Source organism: Orcinus orca, chromosome 4 (assembly GCF_937001465.1).
Source record: "Orcinus orca chromosome 4, mOrcOrc1.1, whole genome shotgun sequence".
NCBI lineage: Eukaryota > Metazoa > Chordata > Mammalia > Artiodactyla > Delphinidae > Orcinus > Orcinus orca.
Window position 1 is genome coordinate 79,644,778 of NC_064562.1, and position 22,712 is coordinate 79,667,489.

A 22,712-nucleotide genomic window follows, 5' to 3' on the forward strand; every position below is an offset into this window, starting at 1 on the left:
CTCCCTCTTGCAAGAGCACCAGAATCACAACTAACCGCTGAATAATCATCAACAGGAAGACCTGGAACTCACCAAAAAAGATACCCCACCTCCAAAGACACAGGAGAATCCTCAATGAAATGGTAGGAGGGGTGCAGTCACAATAAAACCAAATCCCATAATTGCTGGTGGGTGACTCACAAACTGGAGAACAATTATACCACAGAAGTCCACACACTGGATTGAAGGTTCTGAGCCCCTGGGGTCCGGCAATGGGAGGAGGAATTCCCAGAGATTCAGACTTTGTAGGCTAGCAGGATTTGATTGCAGGACTTCAACAGGACAGGGGGAAACAGAGACTCCACTCTTGGAGGGCACACTCAAAGTAGGGTGCACATCAGGACCCAAGGGGAAGGAGCAGTGATCCCATAGGAGACTGAACCAGACCTACCAGCTAGTGTGTTGGAGGGTCTCCCGCAGAGGCGGGGGGTGTCTGTGGCTCACCACAGGGACAAGGACACTGACAGCAGAAGCTCTGGGAAGTACTCCTTGGCATGAGCCCTCCTATAGTCCACCATTAGTCCCACCAAAGAGCCTGTAGCCTCCAGTGCTGGGTTGCCTCAGGCCAAACAACCAACAGGGAGGGAACTCAGCCCCACCCATCAGCAGACAAGGGGATTAAAGTTTTACTGAGCTCTGCCCACCAAAGCAACACCCAGCTCTACCCACCACCAGTCCCTCCCATCAGGAAGCTGGCACAAGCCTCTTAGCCTCATCCACTAGAGAGAAGACAGCAGAAACAAGAACTAAATCCTGCAGCCTGTGGAACGAAAACCACAGTCACATAAAGGTAGACAAAATGAAAAGGCAGAGGACTATGTACCAGATGAAGGAACAAGACAAAACCCCAGAAAAAAAACTAAATGAAGTGGAGATAAGCAACCTTCCAGAAAAAGAATTCATTATAATGATAGTGAAGATGATCCAGGACCTCAGAAAAAGAATGGAAAAAAAGATTGAGAAGATGCAAGAAATGTTTAACAAAGACCTAGAAGAATTAAAGAACATACAACTAGATAGGAATTAAAGAAAAAACAGAGATAAGCAATACAATAGCTGAAATGAAATACACACTAGAAGGAATCAATAGCAAATAACTGAGGCAGAAGAACGGATAAGTGACCTGGGAGACAGAATGGTGGAATTCACTACTGTGGAACAGAATAAAGAAAGAAAAATGAAAAGAAATGAAGACAGACTAAGAGACCTCTGGGACAACATTAAATGCTCCAACATGTGCATTATAGGGGTCCCAGAAGGGGAAGAGAGAGAGAAAGGACCTGAGAAAATATTTGAAGACATTATAGTCAAAAACTTCCTTAACATGGGAAGGGAAATAGCCACCCAAGTCCAGGAAGCACAGAGAGACGCAGGCAGGATAAACCCAAGGAGAAACATGCCGAGACACATAGTAATCAAATTGACAAAAATTAAGGACAAAGAAAAATTATTAAAAACAACAAGGGAAAATGACAAATAACGTACAAGGGAACTCCCATAAGGTCAACAGCTGATTTCTCAGCAGAAACCCTACAAGCCAGAAAGGAGTGGCATGATATATATAAAGTGACAAAAGGGAAGAAACTACAACCAAGGTTACTCTACCTGGCAAGGATCTCATTCTGATTTCATGGAGAAATCAAAAGCTTTACAGATAAGCAAAAGCTAAGAGAATTCAGCACCACCCAACCAGCTCTACAACAAATGCTAAAGGAACTTCTCTAAGTGGGAAACACAACAGAAGAAAAGGACCTACAAAAACCCAAAACAGTTCAGAAAATGGTAATAGGAATATACGTATTGATAATTACGTTAAATGTGAATGGATTAAATGCTCCAACCAAAAGACACAGGCTCACTGAATGGATACAAATCAAGACCCATATATATGCTGTCTACAAGAGACCCACTTCAAACCTAGGGACACATACAGACTGAAAGTGAGAGGATAGAAAAAGATATTCCATGCAAATGGAAATCAAAAGAAAGCTGGAATAGCAATACTCATATCAGATAAAATAGACTTTAAAATAAAGAATGTTATAAGAGACAAGGAAGGACACTACACAATGATCAAGGGATCAATCCAAGAAGAAGATATAACAATTATAAATACATATGCACCCAACATAGGAGCACCTCAATATATAAGGCAAGTGCTAACAGCTATAAAAGAGGATATTGACAGTAACACAATAATAGTGGGAGACGTTAACACCTAACTTACACCAATGGACAGATCATCCAGACAGAAAATTAATAAGGAAACACAAGCTTTAAATAATGACACAATAGACCAGACAGATTTAATTGATATTTATAGGACATTTCATCTAAAAACAGCAGATTACACTTTCTTCTCAAGTGCACATGGAACATTCTCCAGGATAGATCACATCTTGGGTCACAAATTAAGCCTTGGTAAATTTAAGAAAATTGAAATCATATCAAGCATCTTTTCTGATTACAATGCTATGAGATTAGAAATGAATTACAGGGAAAAAAACGTAAAATACACAAACACATGGAGGCTAAACAGTACGTTACTAAATAGCCAAGAGATCACTGAAGAAATCAAAGAGGAAAACAAAAAATACCTAGAGACAAATGACAATGAAATACGACGATCCAAAACCTATGGGATGCAGCAAAAGCAGTTCTAAGCGGGAAGTTTATAGCTATACAGGCATACCTCAAGAAACAAGAAAAGTCTCAAATAAACAATCTAACCTTACACCTAAAGGAACTAGAGAAAGAAGAACAAACAAAACCCAAAGTTAGCAGAAGGAAAGAAATCATAAAGATCAGAGCAGAAATAAATGAAATAGAAACAAAGAAAACAGTGGCAAAGATCAATAAAACTAAAAGCTGGTTCTTTGAGAAGATAAACAAAATTGATAAAACACTAGCCAGACTCATCAAGAAAAAGAGGGAGAGGATCAAATACTTCATTGTATTATAGTCATTTTCCTGTTATGCTCAAATTGTCTTGTCTTAGGCCAGTGGGAGCGACTTCAAGTTGGCTCCTGTGTCCTTGGACTGGCCCCAGTTGACTTTGATAGCTTCCTTTCTTCCTGGTACATCAAGATGTCCCATGTTCATCTTGTACATTTTCTGTCCCAGACCTGGAATCAGTAATTTCTTTAAATAGACTCCAGTCTTTTCAGTGGGAGATGGTATTGGCAGAACACTCTTGCATGCTAAGATGCTCATGCCTCACGATGTCTTTGCTTCACGGTTTCAGTAGACAAATCTAGAAAATGCGTGCTTTTTTTTTTTAAAGAAAGAGGGGTTTATATTAGTAAGTTTATATTACCATTTCCAGTTAAATTTACTGTTACTGGGCTTTAATTTCTTTGATTTTTTTACTTGTATATTCCCTCTGTTAGGCTTAAAAATCTCGGTTTCTAATGACATTAACGTGATAACATGTGTTTAATCTTACAGTACTCACACTCCTATGATACTGTCAAAATAACACTACCAATATTACTAACAATTAAGCTTCTGGATATACTTTTAGGTTCGATGGATTTTGACAAGTGTATACAGTCATGTAACCATCACCATAAACAAGATATTTCTGAATATACAAATGGACAATGGCCAGATTATATATAAAAATAGAACTCTGCCCCACCACCTGCAGCAACCAGCTGAGGAAGCCATACTAGTATGTTCAGTAACCAGTCCAGGAAGTCAAACTACTATCTGTAGCAACCAATCTAGAAAGCCTAATAATAGCCCCTGTAGTAATGGGCCCCAAATGACCAGGACTTGATTAATAACCCAGCTTCCCTGATTTTGGCCCCCACTTCTGACTTAGGACCAACTATAGAGAAAGCCATATACATACCTTTAACCAATCACCTAGTATGCTTGGCTTCTTGTTAGCCCGCCAACTCCTCCGCCATGCCAATGACCTCCAATCAGGCCTCTTCCTCTAAAGATGGATATTCGGACTATTTGAAATATTTCACTCTTGCAAACAATGTCACATGCCTTATGCATTTGTCATTCTGTATCTTTGCCAAAGTACCTTTGGGATGCCTTTGAGTCCTAGAAATAAAATAAAATTTCCATATAAAAGAGTAAATGTATACATAGTTCTGCAAGATATTCTCAAATTCCTCTCCTATCAGATTTGTACTCTCTTGCATTTCCAACAGCCGCGAATGAGGGGAACTGTTTTCCCATTCCCGATGGAATATTGTCAAAGTTTTGAATTTTTTCCAATAGAGAGGTAAGAAACAGGATCACACTGTATATTTAATTGGTATTTCTCCTATTATGGGCAAGGTTAAGCATCTTATATGTTTAAGTGTCATTTGCAATTCTTTTTCTATGTATGTATCTTTTACTAATTTTTCAGCAAATTGCAGTTAGTTTTTTTAACTCTTCAATTTTAGGAGCAATCTGTATATGAAAGGTATAAATGTATTGCTACATAACTGGCACTTTTTCCAGTTTGTCATTTGTCGTTTGACTGAATATAGTTTTTCTTTTCATGCAAAGGCTTCTTATATTGATGTAGTTAAATTAATCATTTTTCTTCATTGTTTCTAGATTTGAGTGATAGCTAGTTTTCCCCACTCTCAGTTTATAAAAAAATTCACCCATGTTTTCTTCTAGTAGATTTAAAGTAGTCCTTTTTTTCTTGTTAACATTTTTATTGATGTATAATTCACACACCATGCAATTCACCAATTTAAAGTGTACAATTCAATTATTTCTAACATATTACATTGTTTTTAAAAATTATGGTATAATATATATAACATTAAATTTGCCATTTTAACCATTTAAAAATGTATAATTCAGCAGCATTAATTACATTCACAGTGTTGTGCAACCATCACCACCATCTATTTCCAAAACTTTTTCATCACCCCAAACAGAAACCATTCAGTAATAACTCCCCATTTTTTCTTCCTCCCAGCCCCTGGTAACTGCTAATCTACTTTCTGTCTCTGATTTTGCCTAGTCTATATATTTCATATAAGTGAAAGCATACAATATTTGTCCTTTTGTATCTGGTTTATTTTACTTCACCTATTTTTGATGTTCATCAATGTTGTAGCATGTATCAGAACTTCATTGCTTTTTATGGCAGAATAATATTCCACTGTATGGATATATCACATTTTGTATATCCATTCATCTGTTGATGGACACTTGCATTGTTTCCATATTTCGGCTACTGGGAATAATGCTGCAATGATTATTGGTGTACAAACATCTATTCAACTCCTTGCTTTCAATTCCTCTGGGTATATACTTAGGAGTGAAATTGCTGGGTTGTTTGGTAATTCCATGTTTAGCTTTTTGAGGACAAGTCAAACTGTTTTCCACCATGCTATACCATTTTACATTCCCATAAGCAATGTATAAGGGTTTCAGTTTCTCCACATCTTTGCCAACACTTCTTGTTTTCTGTATTTTTTAAAAATAGCCATCCTAGTAGGTGTGAAAGGGGTTACATTTTGGTTTTGATTTGCATTTTCCTAATGAGTAATGATGCTGAGTTTCTTTTCTTGTGCTTACTGTATACTTTGCAGAGATGTCTATTCAAATTTCTTGTCTATCTTTGAATTAGGTGTTTGTCTTTTTGTTACTGAGTTGTAGGAGTTCTTTACATTAAACCTTTATCAGATATACAATTTGCAAATGTTTTCTTTCATTCTGTAGGTCTGTTTTTCACTTTCTTGATAATGTTCTTTGATGCAAAAGTAACTGTTGAAGTCCAATTTATCTAATTTTTCTTTTGTTGCTCTTCCTTTTGATGTCATAAAAATCCATTGCCAAATCTAAGGTCCCGAAGATTTACCCCTATGTTTTCTTCTAGGAGTTTAATGCTTTCAGGTTTTACATTCACACCTTTAATCCATTTTAAGGATATTTGTGTATGCTGTAAGAAAGGGGTTCAGTTTCTTTCTTTTGCATGTAGATATCCAGTTGTCCCAGCACTAATAATAAGAGATTATTTTTTCTCCTTTGAATGAACTTGGCATCCTTTCCAAAAATCAGTTGACCATAGATGTATGAGTTTATTTCTGAACTCTCAGTTCTATTCCATTCATCTGTATGTCTATCTTTATGCCAGTACTATACTGCTTTGATCATTATACCTTTGTAGTAAGTTTTGAAATTGGGAGGTGTGAGTCCTCCAACTTTGTACTTCTTTTTCAAGATCGTTTGTCTATGTGGGGTCCCTTGCAGCTCCATATGCATTTGACTATTGACTTTTCCATTCCTACCAAAAAAGCCATTGGAATTTTGATAGGGATTATATTGATCTGCAGATCACTTTGGGTAGTACTGACATCTTGACAATATTAAATCTTCCTGTCCGTGAAAACAGGATCTATTTCCACTTATTTAGACCTTTCAAGGTAATTTTTGGTACCCCTTAGTAGAATACTAGTTTAGGCAAAACCATCCAACTCCTTCCAAAGTTACCATAGGCAAAAGTCCAGAATATTGAATGAATGCATCGAAACACATTTCACTGCAATTCACAAAGCATCACTTTATTTTCATATGAATAGTAGTCACTGATAAAGGGAAAAAACAAAATCATGACTATCAATATTTACTTAGGGAACCATTTTCATAGAACACTGATGAAGGAACATGGTATACATATTCAGAGTGGCAGGGGACACAGGGAAAAGCACACTAGACTGAAAGCATAAAAGCATATTCTCATAAGGACCAAGCAATCCTTGTTGTTGGAGGACCAAATGGAATCATCATTAATGTAAGTAGAATCAAAGTTCACGATCCGTAAGTCCTTCTTAAGGTATGCATGATTCAGCTTGTTTACAGTTCGAACAAAGGCATATTTGGAAGCACAACTATATGCTTCCAAAGTGTACACTTTCTTGAAGTGCAGATCAAAAAATGGATTGTCCTAGAAGAAAAAGAGAGACATGATTTAGCTTGTAGCCAGGAAAGTAGCTAGATTTCCTGGATTCTCTCATATTGATTGTTGTATTGATTGTAAAGTATCAGTATCAAACATTTTCCCAAAATCTACAAATGAGCTTTCCAAAACTACCTGTTTCAAACATGTTGCTTCTATAAAGAACAATAAGAAAGATTATTTTTGAAGCATCTGTGATTTTTCAATTATGCAAATAAATATGTGTCAAAATGTGCAGTTACCAAGTCTTCCCAGGGCAGTGAATTTGAGAGGATGGATGGGGATGGAAGAAAAGAATAAACCCAATTATAGACTTCCACAGGAGAGAAAAGGTTTCTCCTTTTCTCTACTAGGAGGTCAGTCCCTTGTGCTATTTCAATAGTAGAAGGGGGAAATACAGAATGGCTAAGCAGCCTTTGGCATACAACAGATCACCAACTTGCTGGCTTTGAAGTTAATAGCAAGGAATTACTTTTAAAGTTAATAGCAAGGATCATTAAATCATTTGACTGAAACTGACAATTTACTAAAGACTGACTCACTGGATTGCTCTAGGCTGTATACTTCTAGTGGAGATGTTTCAGGGAAAAGTAGGCATCAAACCTGACCTAGGTCCTACATGTTAAAATAATAATCATTGCTACTGTTACTAATAGCAGTAACAACTGTGCCTTGCATTTATAAAGTGCTTTTCAGTTTACAAAATGCTTTCGCATTCATTATCTGCCTGACTCCTAACTCTCTTTGAAGGCAGAGGTTTTCAGTTTTTTATCTTTTGTGTATCCACTCAACAAATGTGTGGTGAACTGATCTGAAGTCATCCTATAAAAAGAGAAGTGGAGGTAAACATTGCCCTAAATGTTAAAGAGGCAGAGAGACCAGACCAAGCAAAAGTATTAATGACTTTTTACCATGAGGTGTGTAAAGTTTGTATATAAGAACTTATGTATTTGCAATTTCTTTTTCAAATAGGAAAATTCTTAGAGGAGACAGGAAAAAGAACAAGGGTTTTGGAGTTAGCCAACCATTTTGACTCTGATGTAACCATGGGCAGGGCACGTATTATATTTGGCCTTCACTTTTTGGATAGGGTGGCTATGAAGTTTGTATGAGATTAATCATTTAAACTGTGATACTAGTGTGGAGCTTAATGAATGATAATTCCTTTTCCCAAATCTGTCCCCAAAGATTGTGATACTGGTGTTAATATCACCTTGCTTTACACTATTAAAATTTTTAAAAAACAAAACAATACTTTAAGAAAAAGAATGTACAAGGGTGTTGTGATTTTCAGTACAATGTTCTCTAGTCATACCTTGCAAAATGTTTCCTAGCTGTCATGATTGCAGATCGAAGGACAGTTCTTTAGAGAATTTCAATGAAAGGAAATCACACCCATTCCATCACCAGATACTAAGCATACTCCTTATGTAGTTTCCTCACAGAAACATTTACTACTTATCATGTAGAAAATATCCTTTGTTCTTTTGAGATACTTGGAGAGGATTAAGTTTTTCCATTAGCCTGATAATTGAAACCTAAGCAGGTATGAACATAGAATACAAGTTCATCCATCTGTCCCTTCCTTCCTTCCTCCCTCCTGCCCTCCCTCCCTTCCTTCCTTCCTTCCTCTCTCCCTCTGTCTCCTCCTTCCTCTCTCTTTCTTTTTTTTGATAGAGCTAAAAGGGAATCTCATTGTTCATTCAGTAATCCCTTGTTTATAGTAGGTTAAATATAATATAATATAATGTAATGTAATAGTGAATAATAGTTTCCAGAGGGGTGAAGCCCAGGTCACACATGTAGTTATTGGCAGAGCCAAGACAAGGACTAAGCTCTCACTCAGCCCAACCCCATTTCCTGCTACATCATTCTCTCTTCTGTTGCACCACGTCAGTCTCCAAATCCCCAGTCATTCTGATTTCTGCTTTATAAATTGACTTCAATTTCAATTCCATTCCATTTTAAAGTTGACAACTTTTGGCTTGAAATAGCTCTATTTAAAACTGTATCATTGCTATCGAGAAAAATATAATATATGCTGACTCCTGAGGATTCAATTACAAGAGGGAGGACAAGTGGAAATTCCCAGAACAACTGAGATATTTTTACTTCATCCACAGAAAAGAAATATTTAAAAGAACTACTCTTTGGATATTATAGGTTTTCTTCTGGCAGTTTAATATTTTAGGCCCTAAAGTGATCAGAAAAATAGAAATACTCAATTTCCCTTTTGTATCTAGTTCACTATGAAAGATAACAATCTTCAAATGGGAAAGGGAATAATTAACAACATAGAGATGGAATTAAAGGCCAGAAAGGTGAGGAGAAAATAGAGCAGAGCTAGCTGCTTCCAATGAATCTAAGCTGACAGGCTTGATTAATACATCCCCGGGCACTGACCAAGCTTATAGAAAATAATTATGACATTAGTAACATTTGGGGTATTGTTCTTGGGGTGGGTATAAAAGATGGGGTCTGTAAAATCTTTCTTTCTTAGAAATTTATTTCCTAGTTCTGTAGAAATGGTTGTATTAGATGTTCTCTATCATTTAATAATATACTTGCAGACTAAAAGATATAAGTGCTGTATAATTGGCTGTATAAAATCAGCCAATTATGTTAAACTAGCATATCTACCTTTATTGTGTTTGTCATTAGCCTGAATAGAAAGACCTTTAAAATTGATTTTTTTAAGAAAGCATTTGAATGCATTTTGTTTGGCATTATATTTATTCAATAAAGTATTTAATTAGTGCTAAGTTGGACCCTGTTGCTAAGCCCCAGCAAGCAATCATCCTAGATAGGGTTAAACCCCCAGTAAAATTGCCATATTGCACATGTCTTAATGAAGTTTGAATGTTAAATAAATTGTATATTCACTTGAGGACTTGAGAAAAAATTAAGAAAATGGTCAAAAAAAGAGGTGAGCATGATTAATTCTTGAAACTACAGATTAGTGAACTTGACACTGACTTGTGATAAAATTCAATGCAGTATAGAAATTTTGGCAAATACCTAAAAGTATATAGAAGAAAGTACTTTAAAAATTTGTACTCTTATGACACAGAGATAATTATTGTTGAAGTACTGGTTAGTTTCATATATACATTTACATACCCACATACATTTTTTTGTATTAAAATTTAAGGTTCAGCTTTCAATTTTCAATACTATGATAAATTAAATATGTAAAATGAGATAATATTATAGAAAAGTTTTGTATTCAGCTGACTTTTAAAAAACGTATTAAATGATGAACAATTGTGTTCTGAGGTATTCTTTTGGAAACATGACTTTTAATGACCATGTAATGTTCCAGCATAATGACATGAAAAAATATATTTAACTATTTCCTAAGTGTTGAACATTTAGGTAGAATATAATATCAGAAAAATGCTATGTGATTACTTAGGAAAGAAAGCAATGAAATCCAGCATGTCTTCACCAAGAAGTCATGCCAAACACACCAAATTTTAAAAATAGGATTCCTAGGTGATAAGATAATAGCAGATAACATATATTGATTTCAGTAAAGATCTTAAGGGAAAAATTTAGATATTCAGACTAGATAATTAATAAGACAGAATTAAGTGGCAGAATTAAGAGCTTGTGTCCATCTAACTTACCACCGTATCCTCAGAGCCTAGCAGAGCCTGGTATACCATAAATTCTCAGTGAGTGACTGAATACACAAATTTGTAGAGATGATAAACAGCCAGTCCAAAGAAGACAAATTGATAGATTTGGAGGTAAAGTCTAGTTCCATCTCTATAGTAGTTATTTGACCTTAGGCAAGTCAGTTAATCTCTTTATGTCTCATTTTCCTCATCTGTAAATCAGGAGTAATGATAGAATCTAATTCATGGGATTTTTGTGACAATTATGTGAAGTTACATATGGAAAGAGCTTTTTGTGGTTCCTGTCATCTGGTAAGAGTTTACTGAGTGTGAGATGGTAGCAGGTAGCAGTACTACTAGTAGTGGTAATAATAGTAGTAGTAATGGTAACCTATCAATTACCTAGAGGTATGCACTTAGCCCTGCCTGCTTCATCATTTTTATTATTGACTTGAATGAAGTCCTAAATGCTGTGTGCATTAAATCTGCAGCATACTATACTGAATATTAAAAAATCAAAATATTAGAAGATTTGATAGGTAGGAACAATAGGCCAACCTAAGAATATGGCATTTAATCAGATTAAGAAAAAATGAGCTTAAATTCTAACTCATCCAACAATAACAGAAATATTTATTGAGTCCCTGATAACTGCCAGGCAGAAGGCTACAATAAAAGATGAAAAGGAATGGTTACAGTTTTTTATCCAGAGGGGAGACAGAGTAAGCCAACAGTTGCAGTTTGCTGGATTATTTACATCCACTGTGCAATGGGGTTATAGGGCAGGGGGACATGAGTAGGACTTTACTCCATGGGGAATCTGAGAATGGGGTGAGGGATGGAGGTGACTGAGCTTTCTAAGCCCCGAGAGTATTAAAGCACCTTTGCTGTATAAAGTTTTAGGAGAAATGACCAGATATAAAGAAGCCAGATAATGAAGGGCTTTTATCTAGATTTTATTCCATGTGCGTGGCAGGTGCGGCAGATCAGGGTAAATGGCAATTCATGCCCCAAAGACCTGAGGTCTCAGTTGAGTGTTTACTAGAAATAAGAATCCAGATCAAAGGAAATACAAATTGGTCACGCTAATTCTAAAGTATTGTATTTAATTCTGGAAAAGCTGAAACATTCCAGAGGAGAAGAGATTGCATAGTGAAGGGTGTTGCAGCAATGTCATGGGAGAAAATAACAGCGCTATGACCTCTTAGTGTTTGTATAACCTGTCATATTAACTTATTTGATCTTCATATGAACATTATTTAAAGAATGAAATGGTTACATTTAACCCAGAAAAGAGAAAACTTGAGGGAACCTTATTAGTGTCTTCAAACATTGGAAAGGCTGCTATGTGAAAGAAGGATTGGGTTTGTTCTGGTTGGTTCAAATGACGATGCTAGGACTGATGGGTGGATGTTATAGTGAAGGAGATTTTAGTTAAACATAAGTGGGACATGTAAAAATAAAGGATGTTAATTTGGAAGTAGAATGGATTTACTCATGTGGTAATAAGTTCTCCATCAGTAGAAGAGTTCAAGGAGAGACTGGGAAAACCACTTTCAAGTGGTCACACAAGAGATTAAAGTACACACCCTTTCCCCACTTTCAACACTGAGGTTGTAGGATTTCCAAGGGTTATTGATCCTTCCAGAGGATCAAGCAGCTAACTGACAGTAAAATCTGAAGAAGATGATGAAAGGAATCCCCACAAATTATGGAGGAAACTGGGCTGGGAAGAGAGTGGCGGTGGAAGCATCAGATATTTAAAATTTCATAACTGGCTGGAAGATTGTGTTTAACCTGTTAAGAAGACCTTGGGAAAGATGCTTTAACTCTAATCGAAAAAATTCAAATTTAAACTCATAAAAACAGAACAAACAAACCAGTAGATCATCCCAGTAAACTGTACCACTTAAGAATAATATGTCATTTTAACTGTCAGTACATGCCAAAAATATATGAAGTAAGATATTAACCATAAAGGTCTCCAGCATATTGATCCCATATCTCCCTTACAAAACATAACACTTACTGTATCTGCTTCTTTTCCATCGATCATCCGCAGATCGTTCAAAGACCACTTTTTGGTTACTTCATATTTTTCATCTAAACCTATTCTGTAGTGTTTCACCATAATTATTTTTACTTCTTCAGTTTTGGTCACTGTAGGACAGAAAAACACTTCGTTTACCTAGACTCTTAGAATATAATAAATTATTCATCATCATATTTTTCAGTATTTATGAATCTCCTTTTCCTATAATAAGCTTGAACATACATTGTATCTGCACCCCAGTTATGAACCCTGAGGTATCTGAAGCTTCATGAGTATGCCCTCAAATTTCCTCAGTGTGTTAACTTTATTTTTGCTGCAATTGTGGTCACATACAGCTGCGGTAATGTCTGTCAGATAGAACACCGAGCTCTGTGCTTTCAGCTCTGAGCTTTGTGGTGGAGGATAGAGTTCAACTCAGGGCAGGAAATAGGAGGCTTAGTGTGAGCATACAGTCAGTGCCAAAGTGTTTACCAGAACAAGTTGGAATTTTAATTTATGACAATATAAGAAAATGAGCACAGGAAAGTAAACAGTTCTGCTCACACAGCAACCCACTGTTGAAGACTGACCATGCAAATACTTGTGCACACTTTTATTTTTTTAAGTTGCTGTGAGATTTTTGATGTAAGAGTGCTTGCAAAACAGCAACTACTGACCTATTTGGTATCGTTTGAGATTTTTAATCCTCCGTAGTGTGTATCCAAAATCCTAGTATTCAAAATGTGCCATCGAGACAAAAAACTTTAGTTCTATACTTTGAAAGGTATGGGAAAATCATTGCTTATTTTATGTGAACAACATGAGGGAAATAATTTCCTCGTCTTAAAATCATTGTGTTTGGTCTCATATGAACACATTAGAAGAATCAACATTTGATGTTAGAGTTCCTGGACTGAAAGTTATCAATGAATTCCCAAGGGAGTATTTACTGGGTATCCACTATTTGCCTGATAGAACTATTACAAATGCCACAGGGGGTACAAGTATGAGACATGGTCCCTGCCCTCTGGAAACTTATGGTTTTGTTGAAGAGACAAGGCTAACACACATGTGTCACATAAAATATATAATATGAATGTGTACAGGTATATTATAAAGAGGTGGCAGTGGTAACTGAATATCTTAAACTTTCAAGGTGGATGATGTCACTTGGAGAGTTACAAGCTGGTTCTGTCTTCTAAGAATGAGACTGGAATTTGTCTTTGGGGAAGACTCTCTTCTGGTTCTGGAAAGCATCACTTTGGCATGACCTCCGAGTTAAGAAGATTAAAACAATATATTACAATATAATCATAGGGATAGATAAGCAATATGGAACAGACTGTATGTTTAACAGAAGTTCTAAGAAGGGAGAGGATTCGAATAAAGGAAACAATTATGGAAGAAATAGAATTGGAGATAGAGCTTTAAAATTAGTAAAGGCAAGGATGATACTGACGGCATTCTAGGTGAAGGACAGTATGACAAAATGAGTAGACAATAGACCCTGAACTTCACCGGGTAGGATTAGAGACAGTGGATTGTATAGATTGATTGGTGTTAGGATATGGTGGACAACAAGGTTAACCAGGTTGTGAATATGTTTTGAAAAGTGACAGAAACCACTGTGGACTCATGGTGTCTCAACCCCCCTCTGATGGGAGGGATTGGAATCTGGCCTGGACAGTAAGGGCTCCAGAGTTGGGACTGGTGAAGGGAGTAGTTATCCTCTGTAAGTGCAGGTGATACTGAAATTAAGGCAAACAGTTGAGCTTAGACTTCATGATGGAGCTGAGCTCAGTCTCCCAGAGAAGGGAGTCTGAGAAGGTTGACAAATCTAAGAAGAGGGCACTATGTCAGTTCAGTGAAAGCTCATACTGTAATACATATTCAGTAAGTCTCTTTCCTCCTTGAACAGGAGACTAATACAGTGGTGCCCTGTTGAAGGAGTATTTTTCTGGAATCAGTGATGCCCAGGATACACTGAAGAAGAAAAGAAAGAAGAACTGGAGGTCCCTAGAAGAGTCAGTGTGTCTTAGTGGGCTCTGGCATTAAACATTCCAGATTCAAATCATGACACCACTTCTTACAGTGTGGTCTGTAATCTCATTATTTAATCTCTAGAGAGATTAAACCTCAGTTTTCTCATGTTGTAAAGTGGACATCAGAGTGATACAAACCCATAGGGTATAAAGATTAAAGTATATAAATGACTTAGGGTAGTGCCTGGTTTATAGTAATTGTTTCCGTTTTTGTTTTGTTTTGTTTATGAGGCTGTTGTTGGAATCTAGGCGTAGGATGTAGGCAATGGAAATAGAGGTGGTAAATCTAAGTTAGATTTTAAATGAGGCATTCACACCACTGGATGGAAACCAAATACGTAAGCATGGTTGGGCGGAATAGTGAATTTAGTCTTTGATGTACAGATGAGCTCCATAAACTATCTCAGAAGAGAAGGAGATGATGGAAGTTTATAGTTTAGGAATGAAGGTACAGACTTGGGATTTTTCTGTGGGGACAGGCTTCCAAAACTAGGTTTATAGGGAAAAGAGCAGAGGAAAGAGGTGAAACAGAGTAGAGAATAAAAAAGGTGCCAGTAGAGAGGTCTAAGAAGGGACCGGCAGAAAAGAGACAAGCCCAACAGTGCAATCTATGGAAATCAAGAGGACAGAGAATTTCAAGAGCTGGAGACAATCCCATGAAGTTACATTGTTGGGTAACTTTGTTCAGTCCTGGCACGGAATCTGACTTGGGGAAGATCATTGATTTCTTCACTGAGGGCAGTTTCTCTAGAATGGGGAGGGCAGAAAACAGCTTGTAGAGTGCTCCTTCATGGACTAACTATACTGAGTGTGTACTATGCGCCAGTTCTCATGTTAGGTAGGGTTTAGAAAGAGAGATAAGAGAATAAAGGCTATGATTTAGATCACATATTCCAAGAGTCTGGAAGAGGAGTGATGGCATATTTTGAGGACAAAAGGAGTGATTGAGGGGCACGTCCTGGAGGGGACCTAGTGTGGAAGATCTTAACCCTGGGTAAGAAAACTGGCTCAGAGCCTGTGAGTCTCCTGAAACTGTGCAAAATTTGGTGGGTTTCTGCCCGTGTATACTTCTCCAACCCTAAAAAAGGTCCACTTCCACTGGTCTAGATGTTAGCTTTGGGAAGAGGAAAGGAAAAGAGAAAAGAAGCCATTAGGCTGGTGTGTTGAAGTGGAAGCATGGTTGATTCTGTCATACTTACTTAGGACAAAATTTTGGAGGCAGTTCCTTCCCCTAGTAGGTAATTGTCTGTCCAGACAAAGGCTCTACCTCAGAACCAAATAATAATGTTCTTGTTCTGGCTAGCTGTCTCACTGGTGACTTAGGAAGTGGGAGAGGATGGGGAGAAATAACTGGATACTGTATAAAAATATCATTTGAAGCAAATTCACTGCCTCATCTACATGTTACGATAACCAGCTAATTGACTGTAGACCCACTGATTTGTTTCATTAATTTGATAAGTATTTGAGTGCCCCTTTTGTACAAAGCCCTGGGCTAGGCATTGAAAAAGTGCATTCCCCTATGGCACTGTTCCTGCTCCTGCTGAGATTACAGAGAGTGGGGTTTCAGAGAGAAAACACACGATCAAGTGCTGTGGATGAGGCATGGACAGGGTCTTATAGGAACATGGAGAAGGGACATCTTCATCCCACTAGGGGTCAGAGAGAGCTTCTTGAAGGAGGTTATCTGAGTTGTAAAGGACCATGGGAGTTAGCAGAATGAAGAAAGGGGTAAAGGGAGTTCTGGAACAGCATGTGGACAAAAGCGTAAAATACTTGAATCTTTTGAGTCCTTACAGGCATTTAGTATTGCTGGCATGAAGGGCAGGGGTGAATAGGTGGTAGGAAGCAGGGTAGGCAGGAGCTGGTTCCTGAATGGTCTAGAATGCTACGCTAAGGAGTTCAAATATTATCCTGAAAGCTCTGTTTTTGGGGAGATTGATGAGGGTGAGGAGTGTTGTCGCTGAAGGACTTTAAGTGAATGGTCAGGCTGAGCTTTACATTTTAGAAAGTTTTCTTGAGCAATTCTGTAAAGGATGGGTGGGAGGGAGGGAATGAAGAAAGAGATGTTAAGAAGGTAGGATCTACCAGTCATCAAGTTTTCTTGCATTAATGGTCACTGTCCCACTAATAACAAACTAAGAAAATAAAATGCACGCTTTAAAAGTTAACCTTTTGATATAGTGATGCAGCACAGAGACGGTACAACCTACTCAATTTGGCAAAATAGTCTCCTCTGTAGCCAAGGAGTTTCCAAGAACTGTCTTTAGCCAAGAGTCAAAGTCTGATCAGGCTGGAGTGGACCCAATCCCTAAGTTCCATACTTGTGTTCTGCTGCTAGCTAAAATTAAATGGCCATATTCACATTAAGGCAGCGGCAAAGTGGAAACATCACATTGTCTTAAAACAGAATTTTGTTTGTATAGTCAAAATGTTAACAGAGTTGGTTTCCGTAACATCAGATGTGCCGCTAATTATGATTTAGTGATATCTATAGACCCAGGGACTTTCAGAATGAACCTGCTCCAGTTTCACTATTTTAGTTAGCATTTTCAGAACAACCATCTTAACTTCATGCTAACAACTTATCTTCACTTTTAATTTCAAAATAAACATTGTTGTTAATAACTGCCTCTATTATCATGGTGAAATAATCACTATTATTCATGAGGCTAAGTGGAAAGAAGATTGGCCAAGTGAACCAATATAATTTGGCAGAACAGGAAAAACAGTAGCTCACGAGTAAACTGCACAGAAAAACTTTAAATACATAAACCACTGTTATTTTACAATCCCAGTGTTACATAATTGTTTTCATCATTGAAATTAAGTAATAGGGAAAAACTACCATGAGGTATCAAAGACAAGAAGCCTCAGTGAACATGTTTCAGTGTATTGGTGATGTCTTGGGGTTGTTGAGAATGCTATTATAGATTTCATCAAAAAAGTAACTTTCAAATAATTTTTCTAGAAATATTTTAATGAAATCGATTTTGGGGCAATACTGGGTACTCTAGGTTTAATGTTTGTCCCTCCTTCCCCTCAATTCCTATGTTGAAATCCTAACCCCCAAGGTTATGGTAGTAGGAAGTGGGGTCTTTCAGAGGTGATTAGGTCATGAGGGCAGAGCCCTCATGAATGGCATTAGTGTCCCTCTAAAAAGACCCCAGAGAGCTCCCTTGCCCTTTCCACCCTGCAAGGTTAGAGGGAGAAAAAGGTGGTCTGTGAGGACACAGATCCCCACCAGACACCGAATCTGCAGGCACCATGTTCTTGGACTTCCCAGCCTCCAGAACTGTGAGAACTAAATGCTTGTTGTTTATAAGCCACCCAGTCTCTAGTATTTTGTTTCCTTTTCTTGTTAACTTATTTAACACTCTTTTTGTGAACAGTATAAATGATTTCACAAAATTATTCAATTCTCCGGTTCACAGAGAAGAAGTTCTTTTTTGGCATCAACATGTAATAGGTATGGAGAATTTATGCATACCATCTTCATAATTCTAGCAAATGCCATTTATTTTCAAATGAATTACCTGTGAATGGAGAATGTTTTTCTAAATATATGTGAATACTTAAATCTGTATCTGAATATGTATACAATTTTTATTTATAAAATATAAATACTTCCATATGTTTACTGTATATTTTATTTTTTTATAAATATTTATTTACAGCATATACTATTTATACATAAATACTTCAGCATATGTTTTCACAATAGATACATTCTTTTCTGTAATTTTAACAATATAACCCCACCTTCCAATTTGGAATAAAATTCTAGCCCTATTTGAAGTAGAATTTATCATTTTTTCCCCCTAGTTAGGATTTAAGAGGAGAGCACTATGTGTAGATGTAAATGTTATTATTTCTGGTTCAGAGAGGTCAACACGGAGGCCACAGCGTTGCCCCATATATCACAGCTGGCAGGTGGGCAAAGCAGAGTCATGTTTCACACCAGCTGTGTCGGACTCCTAGCCTTCCAAAGTCCATTCCACCATGCCCTGCTACTTCCCATCCAATCAGCCATAATCACTTTACATACGATTTCAAGTCCTTCAGAATTTCTTTAACTCATTTGCATTCTCATCACTGCACAACTGACTTGTCAGTTTCTTTTTCCGTACTTTATAGAGCTCCTCCCTCCTTCCTAAGAAGTTGCCGCTTTTAACAGCCAGGGATAATGATGGTCTAGGCTAGGGGAAGCTAATTTCAAGGGGAAATGACCATGTAAACCCTGATGTGGGAGGAGACAGAGGTGCCAGGAAATCCCCAATGTAAATCCTAGCAAACTTCAGAGAGGGAGACAGGATTTAAGACATCTGCTTTTTGACATTGACCAAGTAAGTTATCAAGGCAACAGTAAATCACAATCATCTGGTTGTGAGACCCCTGCAAAAGCCAGACTCTGATTGGATAAATAGAAAGTTTAACTTATTTAAACATATCTTCTTTAATTTGAGAAATGCATGTTGGGATTTAACTACTCTAGACTTGATTCTCACAAATTTAGAACTGCTGGATTGTAGAATATAAAGAGGAAATCATAACTATATGTCTCCCTACTCCCAGAAGGTGGCCAACATTCAAAACCTAGAGTTACCTGCCTCAACAGTTGAGATATGGCCTGCTTGATTCCTATCAATGGAGATTTTCTGAGTAAAGCATAGTCAAAGATTTAGGACTAGCAAGCATCACCCTGACTTTATTTTAAATTACTGTTCTGTCTAATTGCATTCGAAATGGTCATAAAGAGATGCCAAATTTGGGGAAAGTGCTCTCAAGTTGATGGATGTGATATGTAGAAGAATCATAAAGTTGGTGAATGAACATGACTTATAATGTTAACTTTTACCTGGAATATCACAATATTGTCTTCTCTTTCTCACATCTAAGAGAACCTTGTTTTTCCTTTGCTTCTAACATGACAGAATCATTGAATTTTACTAATGAAAGTGATCACCTACTTTATGTGGCCATTGTCCAGGTGAAAACATTGAACCCTAAAGCAGTTGCCTTCACACATGTTAACAATGCCAACCCCTTGTTGTTCCAATCCTGGTTAAAAGGATTCATGTCATTTATGAAAACAGACAGCAGGTGACCCCAGCCCACAGTGTCTTTCTCAGAACTTGAGGATATTGGGGAAAAAATTACATCCATTTCCAAAAATTTAATTCTAGGAGTGTTTTTTTTTTTTCCATGCCAGATAGAACAAGTTAATTATATAGTTGGAGGCGGGCATTAAGATACATGTGGTAAATTAGATGTAAATAATGCCTGGTAAATAAATATTCATTATTGATTGTTCTATTTTTTATAAGTTTCTTAAAAAGCACATATACACTAATGTTATGTGATGAGTAATTAGCTTTATAAAGTAGGATTATAATAGGCATAAAATTATTAAATTTTCATGTTGGAATGAGCATATTCTCTAATATATTAAGTCAAGATGCTTTGAGATATAGTGATCTGATCATTTGTATATAACACAGTTTCTAAAATTGTTTCATTTGACCTTTTTCCCAGACTGATTTTAAGTTTTTTACCTTGCTGATATGCTAAGCCTTACACTTTTTATTTATTTGGCAAAATATGCTAGGTAACGTATTAGATAAATGTTAGTATTCTTATGATTAAGTAAATATTCGTATACTTATTAGGAATTACAGAATTTTAAAGAGTTCTTAGCACTTTCTCTAAAGATGTTCTACTTCCCTTATAGTAGCCCCTCTTGACAACTTTTGAAAGTTCTTCTATGCAAAGTATCAGGAAAGGAGTTATAACAAATTTTCTGAAAATGCTGAACTGTGTGCCTTAAAAATCAAAGTCTACAATGAAAACTTAGAGTTTCTAAGCTCTTTCCTCCGAAGCCCCTGAGAACTATTAAAAAGCATGGATTGGGAAAAGGAAATGCTTATATTAAATTCAATAATGGCACAAGAATTTCTGTCTAAATTCAGCACAAAAATTACTGGTTAGGTAAATCATAATTAAGTGCAAAAGCTTATTCCTACCTTTGGACAATTTTCATGAATTTTTAAAATATGAGGGAAAATATTTTAATTAGTTTAGAGAACATTTCCTTAAAGTTCCATCTTCATGAACTAATTTCTATCATTAAAATAGTGTTTCTGTGAGCATACTGTGAGAAAGAATTTTTAAAAGATCATTTCTCTTTTCAAAATAAGCCACCAGGAAGTCTAAATAAGCCTCAGAAGAAAATCTAAGGTCTTTTTTTTTTTTTTCTTTCCTAGCATGAAAAGGGAGAACCCTAGTTGTCCAGATTGGTTGGAAATAGAGCTGTATAACTCAATTCTCCAATATGTTTAAAAATATAAAGAGAGCTCTCCGTTGAATTTTTTAAAACAAGCTCTTACACAAGAAAACTGCATGCCATGCAAGTGAATTAAATAAAAGACAGGAGACTAAATAATCAAATCAGCAAAAGCACATACCCAGTTTCATTTCTGAACAATTAACCAAAATATTTTTAATACAATATTTTTTTGTCTTCCATTTTAGCACTTAAAAAAATTCTGTAGAATCCACATTCTTAATCTTCGCATAGTTAAGTTCTATCACAAGAAGATACATCTGCTGTTATTGCATAGGAAAATAAACACCCAAAAATGTCCTTCTATCACCCAAGCATCTTGGGGTTATTTACGTTTTGAAATGATAACAGAAAGAACAGATTACCTGACACACAGAGGTAATACCTGTCCTGGACCGAGAACTCTATTTCAATAAACTCGTACAGATTCTGCGAGAGTGGCTTAAATAGTTTCTTCTCCAAGTCCTCCTTTACCAATGATGACATTTCCTCCAGTTCCACTTGGCCTGAGGTCCTGGCTCCAGCTCGCTCTTTCTCTCCTTCTGCTCCCTAGATTTCTTGTTTTGGTTTGCAGCTCCTATGTGAGTCCTGCCCACCTCCCAACCCTCACTTTCAACTTCTCATTCCTAGCCAGACCCAGGCTCCTGAGAGCACTCAGCGCAGTCAGACCCCTCACTGCGGTATCTGCCCAGTGGCAGCAGCGACGGCAGCCAAAATACAGCAGCGGCATCAGCCCCGCTGTCACTCTCCAGCATCCAGGCTCAAGGAGGCTGCTCTCTGGAGCTCTCCTGTGGTTTGGGGATGGGCAACATATTTATGAACACCAGCAGATACACTTGTGGAGTCCCCTGGCCTCCCTAGTCTAGTAACCTTTTCCGCTTTCACATCACTCTGCAGAAGAAGACCACTACTTCAGCTTGATTCCGTTACATAAATCAGCTGTCTGGCTCTATCGATTGGGATCATCTTCCATTAAGAACTTTGCTGTCATCGGCAAGAGAAAAAGCACCCGTGCTTTCTCCTGACACTTCCAACAAGTCTCTTTCCCTCCTTTCTTTCCCCTCCTGCAATTCATTCAGACCTTTGTTTTCAAGAGAGTCAGCATCCATTCCTGCGTCCAAATTATTTTTTAAATGGGCTTACTTTAATGTTCTTCATTTCTTTACTCACAAAGAGAAATTTACTAGGTACCTACTGGAGCAAAGCATGGTATCTGTTTCTTGGGAGGGTGGATTTCCTATCCTCAAGAAGCTTATAATCTAATAGAGATGAGTACACCAAATAATTAACATAAATGTTTAAAAGTGATAAATGGCACAAGAGAAAGGAAATATAGAAAAGTTATTTGTACCTGGAGAGTGTCAGAGACAGTGCTATGGGGGGGAAGATCTGGAACTTGAAGGGTGAGAGGGAAGTATCCAAGTGGAGGAGGGGGAGATGCATATTCTGTGGAAGGAATGTTGGAACGAAAGCTCTGATCAGTAAGCCACAGGGGGTGCTTGGGAGGACAGGAAGCAGTCCGGTTTGCTTAAATTATATAATTTGTGGAAGTAAAATATAAGGGTGGAAAGGTAAATTGAGTGGGACTGGCTCATGAAGGGCCTTGAATGCCAGAATAATCCTTTGGACTTTATTCTATGGAAGTAGAGAACCAATGAAGATTTGGGGGCATTCATTCATTTGACAAATATTTTTCAAGGGCTGATTTTTG

The 22,712-nt window shown here is 37.1% G+C and overlaps 1 protein-coding gene across 1 annotated transcript; it reads right to left on the reverse strand.

Annotated features, from left to right (window-relative positions):
- Window positions 1-5,537: 5,537 nt before the first annotated feature.
- EXOC1L (exocyst complex component 1 like) lies at window positions 5,538-21,717 on the reverse strand. Its single transcript, XM_004268330.3, has 3 exons — window positions 21,367-21,717; window positions 12,614-12,744; window positions 5,538-6,952 (listed from the first exon to the last, which is right to left on the reverse strand). The coding sequence occupies exons 1-3, from the start codon at window positions 21,485-21,487 to the stop codon at window positions 6,686-6,688; spliced, it is 519 nt and encodes a 172-aa protein (XP_004268378.2). The 5' UTR covers window positions 21,488-21,717; the 3' UTR covers window positions 5,538-6,685.
- Between the last annotated feature and the right edge of the window lie 995 nt (window positions 21,718-22,712).

Excerpts from the sequence above, each read along its gene's own strand:
- EXOC1L (XM_004268330.3), bottom strand. The coding sequence starts at position 21,487 with ATGTCATCATTGGTAAAGGAGGACTTGGAGAAGAAACTATTTAAGCCA. Across the intron at positions 12,745-21,366 it reads GTATTACCTCTGTGTGTCAG|TGACCAAAACTGAAGAAGTA; the intron begins GTAATCTGTTCT and ends TCTGTCCTACAG. Across the intron at positions 6,953-12,613 it reads ATGGAAAAGAAGCAGATACA|GACAATCCATTTTTTGATCT; the intron begins GTAAGTGTTATG and ends TTTTTCTTCTAG.